Source organism: Hippocampus comes, unplaced genomic scaffold (assembly GCF_001891065.2).
Source record: "Hippocampus comes isolate QL1 unplaced genomic scaffold, H_comes_QL1_v1.1 scaffold78, whole genome shotgun sequence".
Taxonomy (NCBI): Eukaryota; Metazoa; Chordata; class Actinopteri; order Syngnathiformes; family Syngnathidae; genus Hippocampus; species Hippocampus comes.
Window position 1 is genome coordinate 1105985 of NW_017805798.1, and position 14537 is coordinate 1120521.

General features: G+C 49.2%; 1 protein-coding gene across 11 annotated transcripts in view; it reads right to left on the reverse strand.

Moving 5' to 3' along the window:
* Positions 1-280: 280 nt before the first annotated feature.
* Positions 281-14537, reverse strand: part of LOC109525233 (membrane-associated phosphatidylinositol transfer protein 2) — a 38197-nt gene continuing 23940 nt past the window's right edge. For 6 of the 11 annotated variants that reach the window (XM_019885564.1, XM_019885565.1, XM_019885561.1 and 3 more), the window contains 19 exons: positions 13362-13466; positions 13209-13273; positions 11635-11885; positions 11190-11379; positions 10836-10955; positions 10529-10746; positions 9588-9763; positions 9149-9319; positions 8021-8173; positions 6722-6886; positions 6033-6287; positions 5600-5748; positions 4838-4954; positions 4204-4320; positions 3978-4126; positions 3069-3218; positions 2804-2984; positions 2456-2584; positions 281-1718 (listed from right to left, as the gene is read on the reverse strand). In XM_019885564.1, coding sequence (XP_019741123.1) covers positions 1341-1718; positions 2456-2584; positions 2804-2984; positions 3069-3218; positions 3978-4126; positions 4204-4320; positions 4838-4954; positions 5600-5748; positions 6033-6287; positions 6722-6886; positions 8021-8173; positions 9149-9319; positions 9588-9763; positions 10529-10746; positions 10836-10955; positions 11190-11379; positions 11635-11885; positions 13209-13273; positions 13362-13466 — 3239 coding nt within the window. In that variant the 3' untranslated portion in view covers positions 281-1340. The remainder of the gene's footprint in view (positions 1719-2455; positions 2585-2803; positions 2985-3068; positions 3219-3977; positions 4127-4203; positions 4321-4837; positions 4955-5599; positions 5749-6032; positions 6288-6721; positions 6887-8020; positions 8174-9148; positions 9320-9587; positions 9764-10528; positions 10747-10835; positions 10956-11189; positions 11380-11634; positions 11886-13208; positions 13274-13361; positions 13467-14537) is intronic. The other 5 variants (XM_019885567.1, XM_019885568.1, XM_019885569.1 and 2 more) reach the window with 5 other exon arrangements.

The window sequence follows — 14537 nt, forward strand, 5'->3', positions numbered from 1 at the left end:
TTGAGGTTAACTCCTGCCAAAGAAGCGCCAACCAGTTATTCAATCCAAGGGCTTCACTGACTTTTTCTTACCACGCACGGTGGCTGTTTACAACGTGTTCGAGAACATATCCTTGTTTGTGTGGTCTGACTTCAAGCAGATTGCGTTTGTCGATTGTGACTTCGATGAAGATCACAACACATTTTGTGACTTAATTTATGCGTTCCAAAGGGTTCACATACTTTTTCTTGCAGCTGTATTTATTTTGCCTCTGTCTCTTTTTTTTGGGAGGGGGGCGGGGGTCCTTGCCACAAACGCAAGCTCTTCCTTTGGCGGAGATTTGGCGCCACCGTGTGGCGTTTTAGGAGAACAAAAACGGTGAGGAAGCCAAATAGAGAATAATGAATTAGAGGGTAGGCTCCATCTCAAAAATATCTGCGATGAGGAGAATTTGCTCTCACGCTATACGGTGAACCCGCAAGAAATCACGATTCTAGAACATGTTTGATGGGGTTTTACAGTGGACAGGCAAGTCCAAATTTAGAGATGCGTGTCTTCAGTGTAGCACCACATCGTGCGACAACATGCCAGGCGGCACTGAGCTCCGATGGAAGACGTGCGGCCAATTTAAAAGCAAGAAGGCAGAGAAGGTCCCCAATCCTGAAGCCATTGTTCCCACAGAGCAGAGTGAATACATGCTTGTATTGTTGGACCTCCATTTGTATGTGTTGCTGCTCCGCATGTGTTCACATTGCAATTGCTTTAAGGTTTATGATTACGGTGTATGTGTGCGTGCGTGTATATATCTCTGTCTCTATATAGATCAATCAATCTGTCTCTCTCAGATCTATGTGTCTCAGTTAGCTTTTCTCTGGGATTTTGCATTATATGTTAGCATTGAGCTAATGGGCTTGGTTTGGTTTGGAGGGACATTTCAGTGGTTACTTCTCCAGTACAAATCCTCTTGTTTCATGTGTTTTAGAGTGAACCTCAGCTGGGAGTGACAAACAGCCCGAAACAAGCACACTTGAGCTTATTTGGATAACCGTGCAAACAAGTGAGTCTTCTTTTGGTTTACTTAAAGTGATACGTTGACTCTCGTTTTTTTGTGGGGGGGCAAGAAAATAGGCACTAAGGAATACTTTCAAAAGCGTGGCTTTAAGTTGGAAAGTTTTAATGAGTTGAAATGGTTCTTAAGTGTGCGGAAGGACTAAAATCAAATAAAAAAAAGTTTGTAATGTATCCCTGTGAGAAACGAGCGTTCAATGTAAAGGCAATTTTTTGGGGGGTAGGGTGGCGTCAATTACTGGCCTTTTTTTGTTTTTTTTCTTCAGGCGTCCTTTATCTGTATAGCCGCGTCCTCATTTGGGGCTGAGGAGCCCGGCGTCCATTTTGGTGCTGCTGCTGCGCCCCCAGCATCCCGCCGTGATGCTCATGCTGCGCTGCGCGGCCCCCTGGCCGTGGCCGTGGGCGGTTCCGCGCTCACCGTCCGACTGGCTCTGCGTGCGCTCGGGGCGGCAGTGGATGGCGCCCACGCCGCCTGCCGTGGGTGAGCTGGGCGCGGGCTGCGAGGAGATGGTGCGCAGCAGGTGGTTGCGTTTGCGCAGGAAGTCGCTGTTGGCGCCCAGGCCGAAGCTGCCTTTGCGCAGGACCATGCGAGTGCTGCCGGACTTGGCCGGGCGCGAGCGGTGGTTGTGCTCCAGCTGGGACAGGTGTGACGCGTAGCCCTCCGTGATGAACTGTCGGCACGAAAAATATCTTGTCACGCAAGTCGTGGGACGTCGGTATTCCTCGCACAGTAGAAGTACACGCAAGACAATTCTGTCATGCACATGCGGAAGAGGATTGTTAACCTAACAGTGTAGTCTCCTAAACCGGTGGTCCCAAACACCGCGCCGGCATGCGGCCACCGCGGGCAGCGCAAATGAAAGCATCAAAAAACTTAACAGTACTTTCAGTTTATTATCTGAAGCTGAAAATATTTTATTTTGAAAAGTGACCGGACCCCAGTGTCAAGATAGGACTTTAAGTACCGTGAATACACGCAAGTTCACGCCCCCCAAAAGACCTGTTTTTGTGTCGCTTGTATGATTCATGCACTTTGTATTTGTTCTGTGGCGTCTTGTTGATGTTTAAGAATGACCATATTAAAGCTTTGTTGGCAGGGTTGTAAAAGAACTTTTTTTGAACACCAGCTAATGTTGCCGGTGACATTCCTAAAGTTATCAGTCAATCAAATTTTGCCCCCCCCCTCCCCCTTTATTTTAGCTTGGCCTTTTTGATCGGCCACCCCGTTTCTTACGCAGGTGCCACTTTAAACTGTAGTGTGAAATACAGCCTTTCGGAATCCCGATGGGCGGGGTTGGGAACTCAACAACCATATCCTCAACTTTACTCACAATAAACGGTTGACTTATTGCACAATGGAAATGAACAGCGGTCCAATCGGGTTATTGAAACCGCATTGCGTACGTACCTGACACTGGTGCTGCATCTTCTTGGAGGGTCGACCAACAATGAAGATCTGCGATGGATGCAGGTTGATGGAGGTGTACACGGAGATGTCTTTGCTGGACCCGTAGCCGGCAAATATCCTCATGTTAGCCTGACAGCAGAAGAAGACGACGGGCGCAGAACATGAATATCCGGTTGGGTCTCGACATCGATGACGGCTTACATGCTCACGACACCTTTGTCTTTGTGGTTTACGGAAAAAAAAACATTATCGAGAATCCCTCACACATTCTTCAGTCAAGAACTTCCGGAAGTTGGCTTTGCCCCCCCAAGTGTACGTCATAACTCAACATCAAAGAGCCATTCTGACCTCGGTCAAGGCCTTGAGGAAGTTGGCCTTGTGTCGGAGCGGGTCGTGCACTAGGCCGTCGCAAAAGGACACGATGCCGTGCGGGAAGTTGTGCTGCGACAACCAGGCGACCACTCTTTGCTTCTGCATGTCCGGTCGTCCCGTCACGTAGATGATCAGGTAGCCCAAATCCTGCCAGTGCCTGCCGACGCGCGCAAAACGACACCTTCTCATTCATGGGTTGCCGTAAAAAAAAAAAAAAAAAAGTGCAACAGAAATCATTTACCTGACGACGTCCACGGCCCCCGCCCGCACTTTGGGGTCACTGCCCATGATGGACACGCTGGCGGCGAAGGAGCCGTCGATGCTGAACACCACAAACTCGGTGCCGCGAGGGATCACCGTCAGGTAGCTGTCTGCAAACGTGTGGTCGCCCCTAAAAACAGCAACTTAGATGAGCCGCAAGATCGAGCGTCCAATCCTGATGCCTGCTTTGTCTCTAGAAAGTATTCGTAGAGCTTCACCCTTTCCAAAACATCCACCTTTTTCCACAAAAATTAAACCCTCTTTTTTTTTTGTTGTTGTTGGAACAATATTTATTTATTGGTATGAAGTTTTGCAAAAATGGGAAACTTTCTTGCAGGATAAAAGTTTTCTTTGAAGGGGTCGTCATCCCTCAAATGTTCTTGGTGTGTTCCACGTGCCTCCATTAGTCTGAACTCGGCATTGTGGTTAATATTGCGTTTGTAGAATGTGAGTCCAGCAGCAAAATCGAACACTTTTTATTCCTCTGAGGGGGCGGGCATTTTTCCACTTTGTGTCGTCTGAGAATGACATCACAGTTGCTCAGGGCTCAGGTAACGACCAATCACAGCTCACCGTTTTTCAGAAGCTGAGCCATGAGTGGCCATGACCCGATTCCCCAACCCACTGTGATGTCAGTTTCGGTCAGAAAATGGCCGCCACAGTGATGGACAAAAACGGGCCAATTTTACGACGACATTCATTTTCCACAAACGTGATACTAATCAGAATGCCACGATTAGACTCGTGGCGCAACATGGAACATTATATTGGACAAAGAAAAATAATTTGTTGACTTATATTCATCTTTTCCCCAAAACATCCAACTTTCTTCTCGTACTATATACTGTATCTATTTTTCAAAAAGTCGTGCTTATTTACAGCAACATACCTGACCACCATTTTGACCGGGTAGACACCGACACCCAGACGTTTGTCATCGGGGATGAGAAAGGAGACGCGGCCGCTGCTGTTGGTCACCTCTGTGTTGAAGTAAACCCATTCTCCCGACGGGGGCTGCGTAATGATGTGCAGGTCCACCTGCGGGCACCACACACACATTCGGCAAACGAACAAAACACGCACGTGCGCGTTACGGACGAGACGAGTGGGCTGACCTTCTCGCCAGCCAGAGTGACCATGTCCAGGGGGCCGTACATGAAGCGACCAGTCACCGTCTGCTGGCTGTCCTCGGTGAACACGGCATCGTTGACCCGGTGGTTCGCCGTCACGTTCTGCCAAAGTATGTCGATTAACCAATTGAATGGGCGACTTTTCTTTCGCTTGCTGCGCTCTATTTGGAAATGCTTAGTTGTGTGAAGCACATTGAGTTGCCTTGTCTGATATCCATCCATTAGCTGAACCGTTTTATCCTCACGAAGGTCGCAGGTGTGCCAGTGTGGGACACCCTGAACTGGTTGCCAGCCAATCGCAGGGCACACAAAGACAAACAACCATTCACACTCGCAATCACACCTCTGGACAATTATATGGCGTTCAATTCACCTAGCGTACATGTTTTTGGAATGTGGGAGGAAACCAGAGTACCCGGAGAAAATCCACATACAAACTCTACACAGGGAGGCCGGGGCCCAGAATCGAACCCTCGACCTCGTTACTGTGAGGCGGACGCGCTAACCATTTGCACCACCGTGCCGCCTGTGTTTTCGTGCAGCATTCTCAAGTCACGTGGGCATTTCTTGCGGTTTTTGAAATGTTTCTGCACAGCGAGACGAGAGCAGCCCACCGTACCCTGATCTTCACGTGAGTCCTCTTGCGCAGCCACTTCTCGCGAGGTTTGGACGGCGTGAACTCGGACACTTCTTTGCCGTCGAGTTCGAGGATGCTGGAGTTGTCGTGCCTCATAACCTGCGGCACACATTTGGATCACCGCCTTCGGGTTGCGTCGTGTTGTGTCGGGTGGCACTGAGCAGCGACGACCGGCGGTAAGCGACAGGGTCCGTTTGAGACTGATTCGAGACGGGGGGAGCTACCAAGATTCTGGTCAAATTGTAAAAACATTTTGGGAAATGTCGAAGGGTGAATATGAGAGCGATCCGGTCCGACCGGCAATGTTCTGCTCAAAAGTAAACAAATAATTGGTTTAACGATGCCCTCAATGTTCCGGTGAAATGTAAAAAATCGGTCTGTCAGATGGTGAATTCAGTTCAAATTTGAATCAGTGGTGGCTTTGTGTGTCCCCAAATGTATTCTTCGAGTTTCTAGCAAATTGTGTTTTTGAGATATTTTCATTTTTTTGCTTTTTAAGTTTGAAGTATCTATCAAAGCATATGGATTTTACCAGGCATTGTAATTTATATCTGTGACGTTTCTGAAAAAAAAAAAATCCCCTCTGTCGCTCAAGCTAACCCTTAATTTATGAATATGACCAAATATATTCCGATATTATGTTACTGTTGTATCGAAATCAGCGCAAAAACTCAAGCGTAAACAAATCACGGCTCGAACTCCGTGGCAGAAAACGACACGTTAGCGAAGCCGACGCGGTCTCACCTGTCTGAGCAGGAAGGACACCACGTCGGTGGATTCCCAGTAGGATGCGTGGAAAAGATGCGGCAGCGCCACCGTGGGGAAGGCGGTCAGAGCGTCGGGGCAGTAGAGGGCAAAGTCCATGCGCTTGGTGCCCCACCAGCGAGCTGCAACTGGGACGGACGGGCGCGCAGTGAGTCGCGGACACGCACAAGCTCGGTCAACAACATCCATCATTTGACAAGAGAGCAAAGCCAAGCCATCAGCACCAATCCCAGCAGCGGGTGTGGATCTACAGGAAGAGTTTTGTGCAGGTTAAAAAAAAATAAAAATAAAATAAAACCCAAAGAAAAACCACCAGAGACGAGAGGAAGGTCATTTGATTGAGGAGAAGATGGAGAATAATTCCTGGTATCGGAGAAGCTTCCTTGAGCCTCGCGGGGTCTCGGTGCAATACCTTGGTCCACCTCCGCCTGGGAGTCCAGTGAGACCAGATCGCATATAGCACTGCGCAGTCCGGGAGACGTGCAGCAGTCGGAGCCTAGACTTTGACTGTCGCACAACATTGCGTCCCCGTCCTTCTCCTCGGCGGGTTCTTTGAGTTTCTTGCGGGATTTGGGGGGGCTTTTCAAGAAGAATTTGTTTTGGGAGGACAGGGCCAGCTCCGACAAAAGGCCGAATCTTTTGGACCGACTAAACGCGTCTCTTTGGGCTGGAAGGAAAAGAAGCATGTCAAAAAGAAAAACATCGGCGCCGCAACGTGTCCATCTGGAAGAAAACCTCGAGACCATTCTTATTACAATACGCGGGTGTGTGTGTGCGGGTGTAAGTGGGTGGGGACAATCAGATGTAAAAGACAACAAGGACTTTGCTCGGTCCCCAGGATGCATTGCAGCATTGGGAGAAAATGCCAAGTTGCATTTCACACTCAAGACAGCGAGACACACAGAGACACGGGGGGCGCTCTCCAGTCAACCTCTGCCTGCTCTGACCGGGCCACGACTGTGCGGGCGGGGCTCTTCGTGTCTACCTGCCTAAGCAGTGCGTGCTTTTGTCAGGGAAGAGTGTGGGAGCGTACGTATGTGCGCGTGCGTGTGTGTGTGTGTGTGGGGGTGAGACCGCGGATGTCGTTGGGCGAACACTTACTGTTGGCTATGTTGCCGGCAGTGTAACTGTCTGCCATTCCTGACACCTGGCTGGCAATGCTGACCTCACTGGCGCGCCGCTGGCCCCTGGAGAAGGGGCCCGTGATGGGGGATGAGGGGTACGAACTGTCCATGAAGACACCACCATGAGACTGAACAACATCCGCTATTGAGCCGAAACAAGGGAAGATTCCCGTTAGACGAGAGAGACGAGGGGAAGGGGCGCCGAGCGGAAGAGGAGGGGGGGGGGGAGTCACGTGACGGGTTCAGAGGCCAACCTGCGATTTTGGTCAAGGCCAACATCATCTCCCGGTGGCCTCTGAAGCTTCACCCAAAGCATGTCCACAAAACACATGATGCACACAACCACACGTTACAAGAAGCCAGTGTGCTGGGGGGTGGGAAGGGGGGGGGGCACAAAACATCGCAGGAGAGATGTTCCACACGTAGCACTACAAACCCAACGTTCAAGACGGATTCGGTGATGAAGCAGACGTGCGCACGTCACAACCACCAAAATGTGATGGCAATGGCGAGAAAGAGACGTGAACGCGGCATCTAAAGGGTGCAGAAATTTCAGCGCAACTGCTTTTTATTAATCGGGACGACGAAATAAAATGACAGTTGGCAACTAACTCACCGTTGCAACACCTTCAGGCTTGCCGCAAGTGAAAAAAAGACAACACCTGGTGTTTCGAACGGCTCCGATGCGCTGCATAGACTATGGTCTCTTTTTTTGGAACTATCGACAACATGGCGCAATTCATTGTCGAAAAAAGAGTCGGGCGCCGTCGCGACATTATCATAATGCAATGAGAGGAAACGTATAACATTAAAGAGAGAGTTTGGATATTTGAAAGACTGTTAGCAATCGGCACGGGCTGATTAGCAGATGATTTGGTGATTTTAAAAAGTCAATAACTGCTCAAACTGTGATCACCGCTAATGTTCTTTTCTTTCCTGAGGGAACTTCTAAGCAGGGCGCGATATGATTGGCGACTTGCAGAGATCACTTCCTCGTTAATGACGAGAGGCCGGCCGGCGGCTATTTGTTTTCCTGCTTCTCGGCTGAGAGGGGAGGGGTGAGCAGTTACTCACACAGGAGGCGAGGGAGGACACTGACACTTACTAAGAATTAAAACCGAAAAGCCGTGTTCATATTTATTGATCTATTTTCACTTAAGAGTCAAACATGTCGCTCGACAACAGCGGCGGCAGCGCCGACGGCGAAACGCGGACAGAGGAAGACGAGCGAGGATGAGGGCAGGTGAGGAGGGATGCGACAGGAGCGGCTACACACACTCGGGCGCGGCGGGCGTGGCCTTGAGGGCGCCCTCCTGCCAGTTTAACACGGGCACGGGGATGCACGTCTCACTGATGGTCTCCTGACAGCGAAGGGACGCGGGCGGCCCGCTGTCAAGTAGCAGCGGAGCGTTGCTCTGGACTGTCTCCACTACAGAGGCCGAGTTAAGGGGGGAGGGGGGGGAGGGAAGGAGGAAGGGGTGGAGAGAAGAGGAAGGAAGAGAGGACAAGGAAGACACAAAAACATATGAAGCAAGAACAAGAGACAAGAGAAAAGAGAGCCAAGCCCTGAGTGGAGCCCACGTTTTTTGGAACTATCTTGGATTGAAATGACGGCCAACGCTCAGAAACGGAACAGCGGACAGTTCCGAACACCCAGAGGAAGCCAAGAGAAAGACGGTCCACCACTTGAACAAAACGGGGGTCATTTCTCAATGTTTTAGTATGAACACAAGTTACGTGTACGCACTTCTAGGACGGGTGGAGCCGAGAGAAAGGGGTTGGAGTTCCGTGGTCAGTGGATTAGGGTTTAATTACGAGGTAGGGAGACTTGGATTTGGGCCTTCGGGATAGTGTTTGAGTTCTAAGGCTCGAGTTAGGGTTTATGGTTTGGGGTTTTAGTTCTGAGGGCAGGGTTGGGGTTGAAGGTAACCGGAGGTTATGGAATCAGAGTTCGGTGTTTGAGCAACAAGTTAGTGCGAGGGTTCGTCACTCCGAATTGCTCTTGGACAAGAACGAGAAAAACTAATGGTGATTATGGAAGAGCTTTTCTAACCGTCAAATTCAATCAAGCTGACCACTACCTGAGACCTCACATATATTGGAAAAAAAAAAGAATCATAAATTCTCATTTCGAAATTGATAACCAATGACCAACACAGTCGGCTCTGACTCCAGCCCAAACATGAACCCCCTTGCAGGACTGTGACCCTATTTGACTTCCCAAGAAGCACAAACAGAAGAAAAATGCTCCATTTTTCTTTTAACACACGCTGATCGTTGTGTGACAGTGATGGGGGAAAAAAAATAAGACAGGACGACATCCACACGTGACAATGCGCTATATTTGTGTGGGGGCGGGCGCCGGCGCACGGCGCCGTGAAAGACGCGCGGCAGCGGGACTCACCCAGCAGAGTTGAATTTCCATCCCCCAGAGGGAAGCGTTGGTAGCGGGGCACGTTGAAGGGAGGCAAGAGGTGGAACTTCCTCTCCAGAAGGGGCTCCAGGCGCGAGGCGGAAGGATCGGCCGGATGGAACAAGTTGTAGACCTGCTGACAGGCAGGCCGGAGCTGGGCCACTACGGGGGAGGAAGCAGCGGCTTTTTTTTTTTTTTTTTCCATTTTGGATTTTCGTCATTCACTTTACGAACTTGGATTTTTTTTTTCTCATGAACATGACACACACTTTTGACGACTAAATCAGAGATGGGTTCTGGAGATTTGTTCGCGTGTCTGCTCATGACAGACACGCACAGCAGATTTCATGTTTCGGGGGCTGAATTTTCAAAACAATTCGACAGAGCCCGACCAAACCCCCCCTTGGATGAGAAGAGCGCGACGGCGTACCGTCCAGCATGGGGATGACCGTCTTCCTGAGGGCCAGCACCAGACCCAGCGGCGACCCGAAGAGGAAAAAGTCGGAGACTTCAAAGTCCAGCTTGCCCAGGGCGCCTCCGTCGAGCATGGTGCTGCTGCTCGATCTGCGCGATGTCCCGTCGCCCCGCAGGATGCTGGAGTGCAAGCTGCAAGGACAAGCGCGAGGCGGGGCCGACAGATAAATTGCATTCCAAGACTATTTATCGTGACGTCATTTATTTTGAGGCACTGCGAGGGTAGACTCTGTTTGTTTGTTGGTTGGTCAGTAACTGGTGTCAAGCAAGTCTGATGAAGTGATATATCTCAAGTTAGAGACAAGCTTTGTAAGTTGGGGAGGAGCCACGGTCTCGCCAGGGTTGGAAGTGGAAGGTAGACAAAGAGAATTCCAGGTCATTTTCTTTCATCATTTGGGAGCCGTTTATGACTTTTATTTATTTCGGTCGCGAGTCGGAAATGATATTAAACTGGTTCGGGATCATCAATTGTGGCATCGTTTATACCAGGGGTGTCAAACTCATTTTTGTCGTGCGCCACATTTGAGTGACCGTTTCCCTTGGAGGGCCGTTATGACTGAAACCAAATGAAAAAAAGTCAAGAATAACGGTTTATTCAAGTATTGTTTAAGTTAACTGTCATGAGGGGGTTGGTTACAAGAAAATGCTTACAATATGTTTCATATTTATGACATAATTTTAAATTAGCAAGCATCGTGCAAGTTGACATGCTTGATTTGCTTCTGCGGGCCACAATAAATGACGGGGCGGGCCAGATCTGGCCCCCGGGCCTTGAGTTTAACACCAGTAGTTTAAACAGTTCCTAATTATCAACATTTAACAAGATTTTTTTGTTTTGCGTGTGTGAATAAACCAACTGAAAGCGAAAACAGAAAAAAAAAGACCAGAGCGGGTTACCTGGACAAGAACGCCTGGTGCTGCTTGATCGTGTCCGCCTCGTAGGTAGACGAGTCACTTCTCTTGCGCTGCAGCTGCTGCTTCTTGCTCTCGTCGCCAGAGATGCTTCGCGGGATGTCGATGTTGCTGCGGCTCAGGTGGCGGCTGCCCTCCAGGGTGGGCGAAGCCGACCCCTGCCCGCAGTTGATAATGGTGCCCGGCGACAGGAGGTCCTGGTCCTGCCGGGGATTGGGTCACATAAAAAAAAAAAAAGAAATCTGCTCAGTGAGCGGATATCAAGAAGTTTGTGAGGTATCGTATTGATCACCTGTACACTGACAAGACTGCCCCTGCGGCTGCTGTTCTGGCTTTCGTTGACTGTCTGGTTACTGCTGCACAGAGCGTCGAACCCGAGTATTCCTCCCACGCAGTCCCCGATGAGGCAGACCTTTAGAGATCGGGAATGACATCAAACCAGAACTGGAAGTCCCCATCTGTAACTTCAGCCGACATTCTTCCTTGACAGCAATTTTTGTTTTTTGACGAGGCTTGAGGAGCACCTGGTGGCATCTTACCGCGTTACAAACAGCGAATGAAAAATGCAAGTGGTTGACTCGCGAATAACGAACCACAAATATGTGGGGCATTGCGGTGCAATAAGAGCAGAGGACAACAAACGGACCTGGCCGGAGAAGGCGGCCCCGTCCAGGGACTTGATGAAATCGGCGTAGACCTGATTGGCTCTGACGATGACGGCGGCCACGGCTTCCTGGTACTGAGGCGCAGACGTGGCCAGCAGGGGAAGAGCCGCCAGCGGGATGTGATCTTGGCTGCTGGAGAGGCAGCCTTCGTCGTAGCCGTACGGGCTCAGGCTGCCGCGCAAGACCAACAACGCACCGTCAGTACACTCGAGCGCTTTAGTCAGTGCTGATGGGAACTCAATCAAGAACCTGTGTGATCTGTATTTTTTTTTAACACCTTTGCTTTGACTAAAAAAAAAAGTCTGATGACTTATTTCAATCTCATACGCTGTTGATTGCTCAGAATTACAATGACGAGGACAACAAAAATGGACAAAAAAATCAAATTCCGTTTGGTCAAGACGGCGCACGGTGACGCTAACTCACTTGGACACCAGGGAGAAGGCCTCGGCGCAGATGGCAGGACACGGGACGAGGCGGACGGCGAGGCGGCCCAACGCCGCCGGGTAGTGGACGCGCATGACGGAATCGAACGCGGCGCCGATGGTGTTGACGTCGGCTTGCTTGCTGCTCTGCTCGCCGCCGCCGCCGCCCGTGTCCAGGATGTTGCCGCCGTGCAGGACCAGGATGAGCACGTGGATCTTGGAGGGCTGCAGGCACTGCTCGGACGAGCTCTCCTGCGGATTGGAGACCACCGTGGTGAGCTACAACCGCAAAAGATCTTGTGCTTTCGTCTCGAATCTTTCTGAAAGCTCACCGAAATCCAAACAGTCTGCATTGAAGCCTGTCAAGATCCTGGATGGTCTCGATTTCTGCTGGCCTTATTGTTAGTCTTGTCTTTTAAATTTCTTGTATTCCAAATTGTCTATGAATTTGCTTTATATGAGGAGACACTTTTTTTGCTTCCCCTACACAATTTAGGGAGCTTAATCATGCACATTCATACACACCTCCATGAATTTCAGAAAATTCACCCACATTTCACCCCCCCCCCCAAAAGAAACCAAAATGTTCTGGTCATCTCTGGAAGACTATGCGTGCAATGGAATTTGTAGCAGGCTGCAGCTTCTCTGGTGTAGGGTCAATAAAGTCTATCGAGTAACGATGTCCCTGACAAGGTTGTAAACAAAAAAAAAATGGGATACGGGAGCTGAACAAGGAGAACGGTAAAGGCGAGATGGGGGTCGTGGGGGGTACCGCGAATTGGCTTCGGAAGGAGGCGGGGGGGTAGTCAGGACTTGGGGTTTCAAGTGGGAAACTCCAGGGCTGGGCTCACAGGGGACCGCGTGTGAGCTACTTACGGACTGGTGCCGTGTTACTGTGATGGTGGGAATGGGAGCGCTATCGGCTGGGACCCTAACGGAGGCTCGCATCTGAACACAAAAGGACAAGAAGCTCAGGGCTGGACTGGGCGGAAAGCCCTTTGGGCGTGTGTACTCCATGTCCTTGATACTCATCTCAAGGTCCGTGTACACGTACATTCTTTTTCCTCACGAGTGACAATTCAGCGCACGAGTTGAACGGCTGTCCTTTTAATCTTTATTTCTCTGACATAAGAGTCACCTTTGGCCTACCTAAGATGCAATTAAATCTTAAAAGGCCAGTGACATTACAAAGTTGTATAGAATTTTATTAGTCGTACTAGTAGCATTCAGATGACAACTAGTGCAGCTTTGCTTCAATGGAGTTGTCCTACGAGCATGCAAACGTTATCCTGCTATTGTGCAGAAAACTACTAATGGGCATTTTGATGCGACTGTGAGGGCCCAGGAGGCTACTAGTGCAGCACAGAAATTTCCCAGTAATGTGTACTCGAAGGATAAAATACAATTGCACTGAATTGTCTCACTAGGGAGAATAGAGCGTACCAGTATCTTAAGATGAAAATCAAGGTTATCGAATAAACGCTCCAACAGCTTTTTAGAGGACAGAGAAGGCCCCCTGAATCGTCCGCTGGAAATTTGGGCATTCCATCCAGAAGTGTGCTTATGGACATGTACCTCGTCTAGTCTTTCCCCGCCGGCTGCCCTGGCGTAGTCCACTTCTATGTCCTTGAAGAGCTCGCCTGCAAAGACGGCCAACAAAGCGGTCACGGCCACGGCCAGGCCGTCCTTACTGGTTGTCTCACCGCATCGTCGTTTTCCTCGTCGTACCGGACGTCTCTTCCATGTCGGAAGCCTCGATTTTGTCCATGAGGTCGTTGGAATTCCACTTGGCGATTTGCTTGGGTAAGACATCCTCGCCGTCAGAGAAATCTTCTGCAACACACACAAATATAAACCTCATTTAGTTACACTAGAATGCACAGAAGCCAGCATTCGCTTATTCAAGTCAGGGAAATGATATCATAAAATGGATCACATGCATCGAGTGTCATTTTGAACTGCAGTTGCACGATCACGCCACAGTCACGGAGTGGCGCTGTTTGCAAAAGGCACTCCTCGAACTTTCAAACGAGACAAAGAGTAAGTATTTCTTTTGTAACCGAGCACATCTGACGTATGACGCTGACGTTAGCGATACATGTGAATGAGCAGAACGGTACCGCCTCGGACTCCATTTGGGCCAGGAAAAAAAACAAAAAAAAAACTAGTGTCACTTTATTGGCTTGTTTAAGTTGTAACTTATTTTGTGAAGCGCATGTACTCGTTCGGGTCAAGGATGAGCTGAGCCCAAGTGACATAGTACATTTCTGTTGTATTTGACTTGAAGAAAATACATTGGCATCACGTGACAATTGACGACGATAATATTAAATACTTTTTCAGTCTCATTTTTTTAATACCAACCACCTTGGCCTACAACGTGGAGAGCTACATTCATTTTTAAGGAGTACTTGGTGTAAAAAGTTGGAGAACCGGTTTATCGTATTTATACACACGCCTGCACAATCTGATGAGATCCAAGAAAAGAACTATATCGTAAATTCCGTCATTACAGACAACGGTGCACTGTTTTTTTAAATGGTATAAAATACTGGAGAGAATTGACTCGCCGTCATTGAGACAATTTTATGGTTTGGCTTGCGAGCAAACGTTTTGAGATACAATTGCTCTACAGTGGCGGCCAACTTGAGTCACTTCACAACAGAGAAAAAAATAATAATGCTCAAGGCATATATTCTTTATCCTCTGTGAAGAACAACTAGTGACCATCTCCATGTATATTCAGATACAGGTCTTATATTGGATCTCAATAGTGTTCCTTAAGTTACGTAAAAATGTTTGCCCGTTATGTTCTACTGCCTACTCGCATTGACAAACACAAAGGAGACAGGCAAACAAACTGGATACAGGAGTCACTTTTCATTGGAATTTTATTTCCTATTG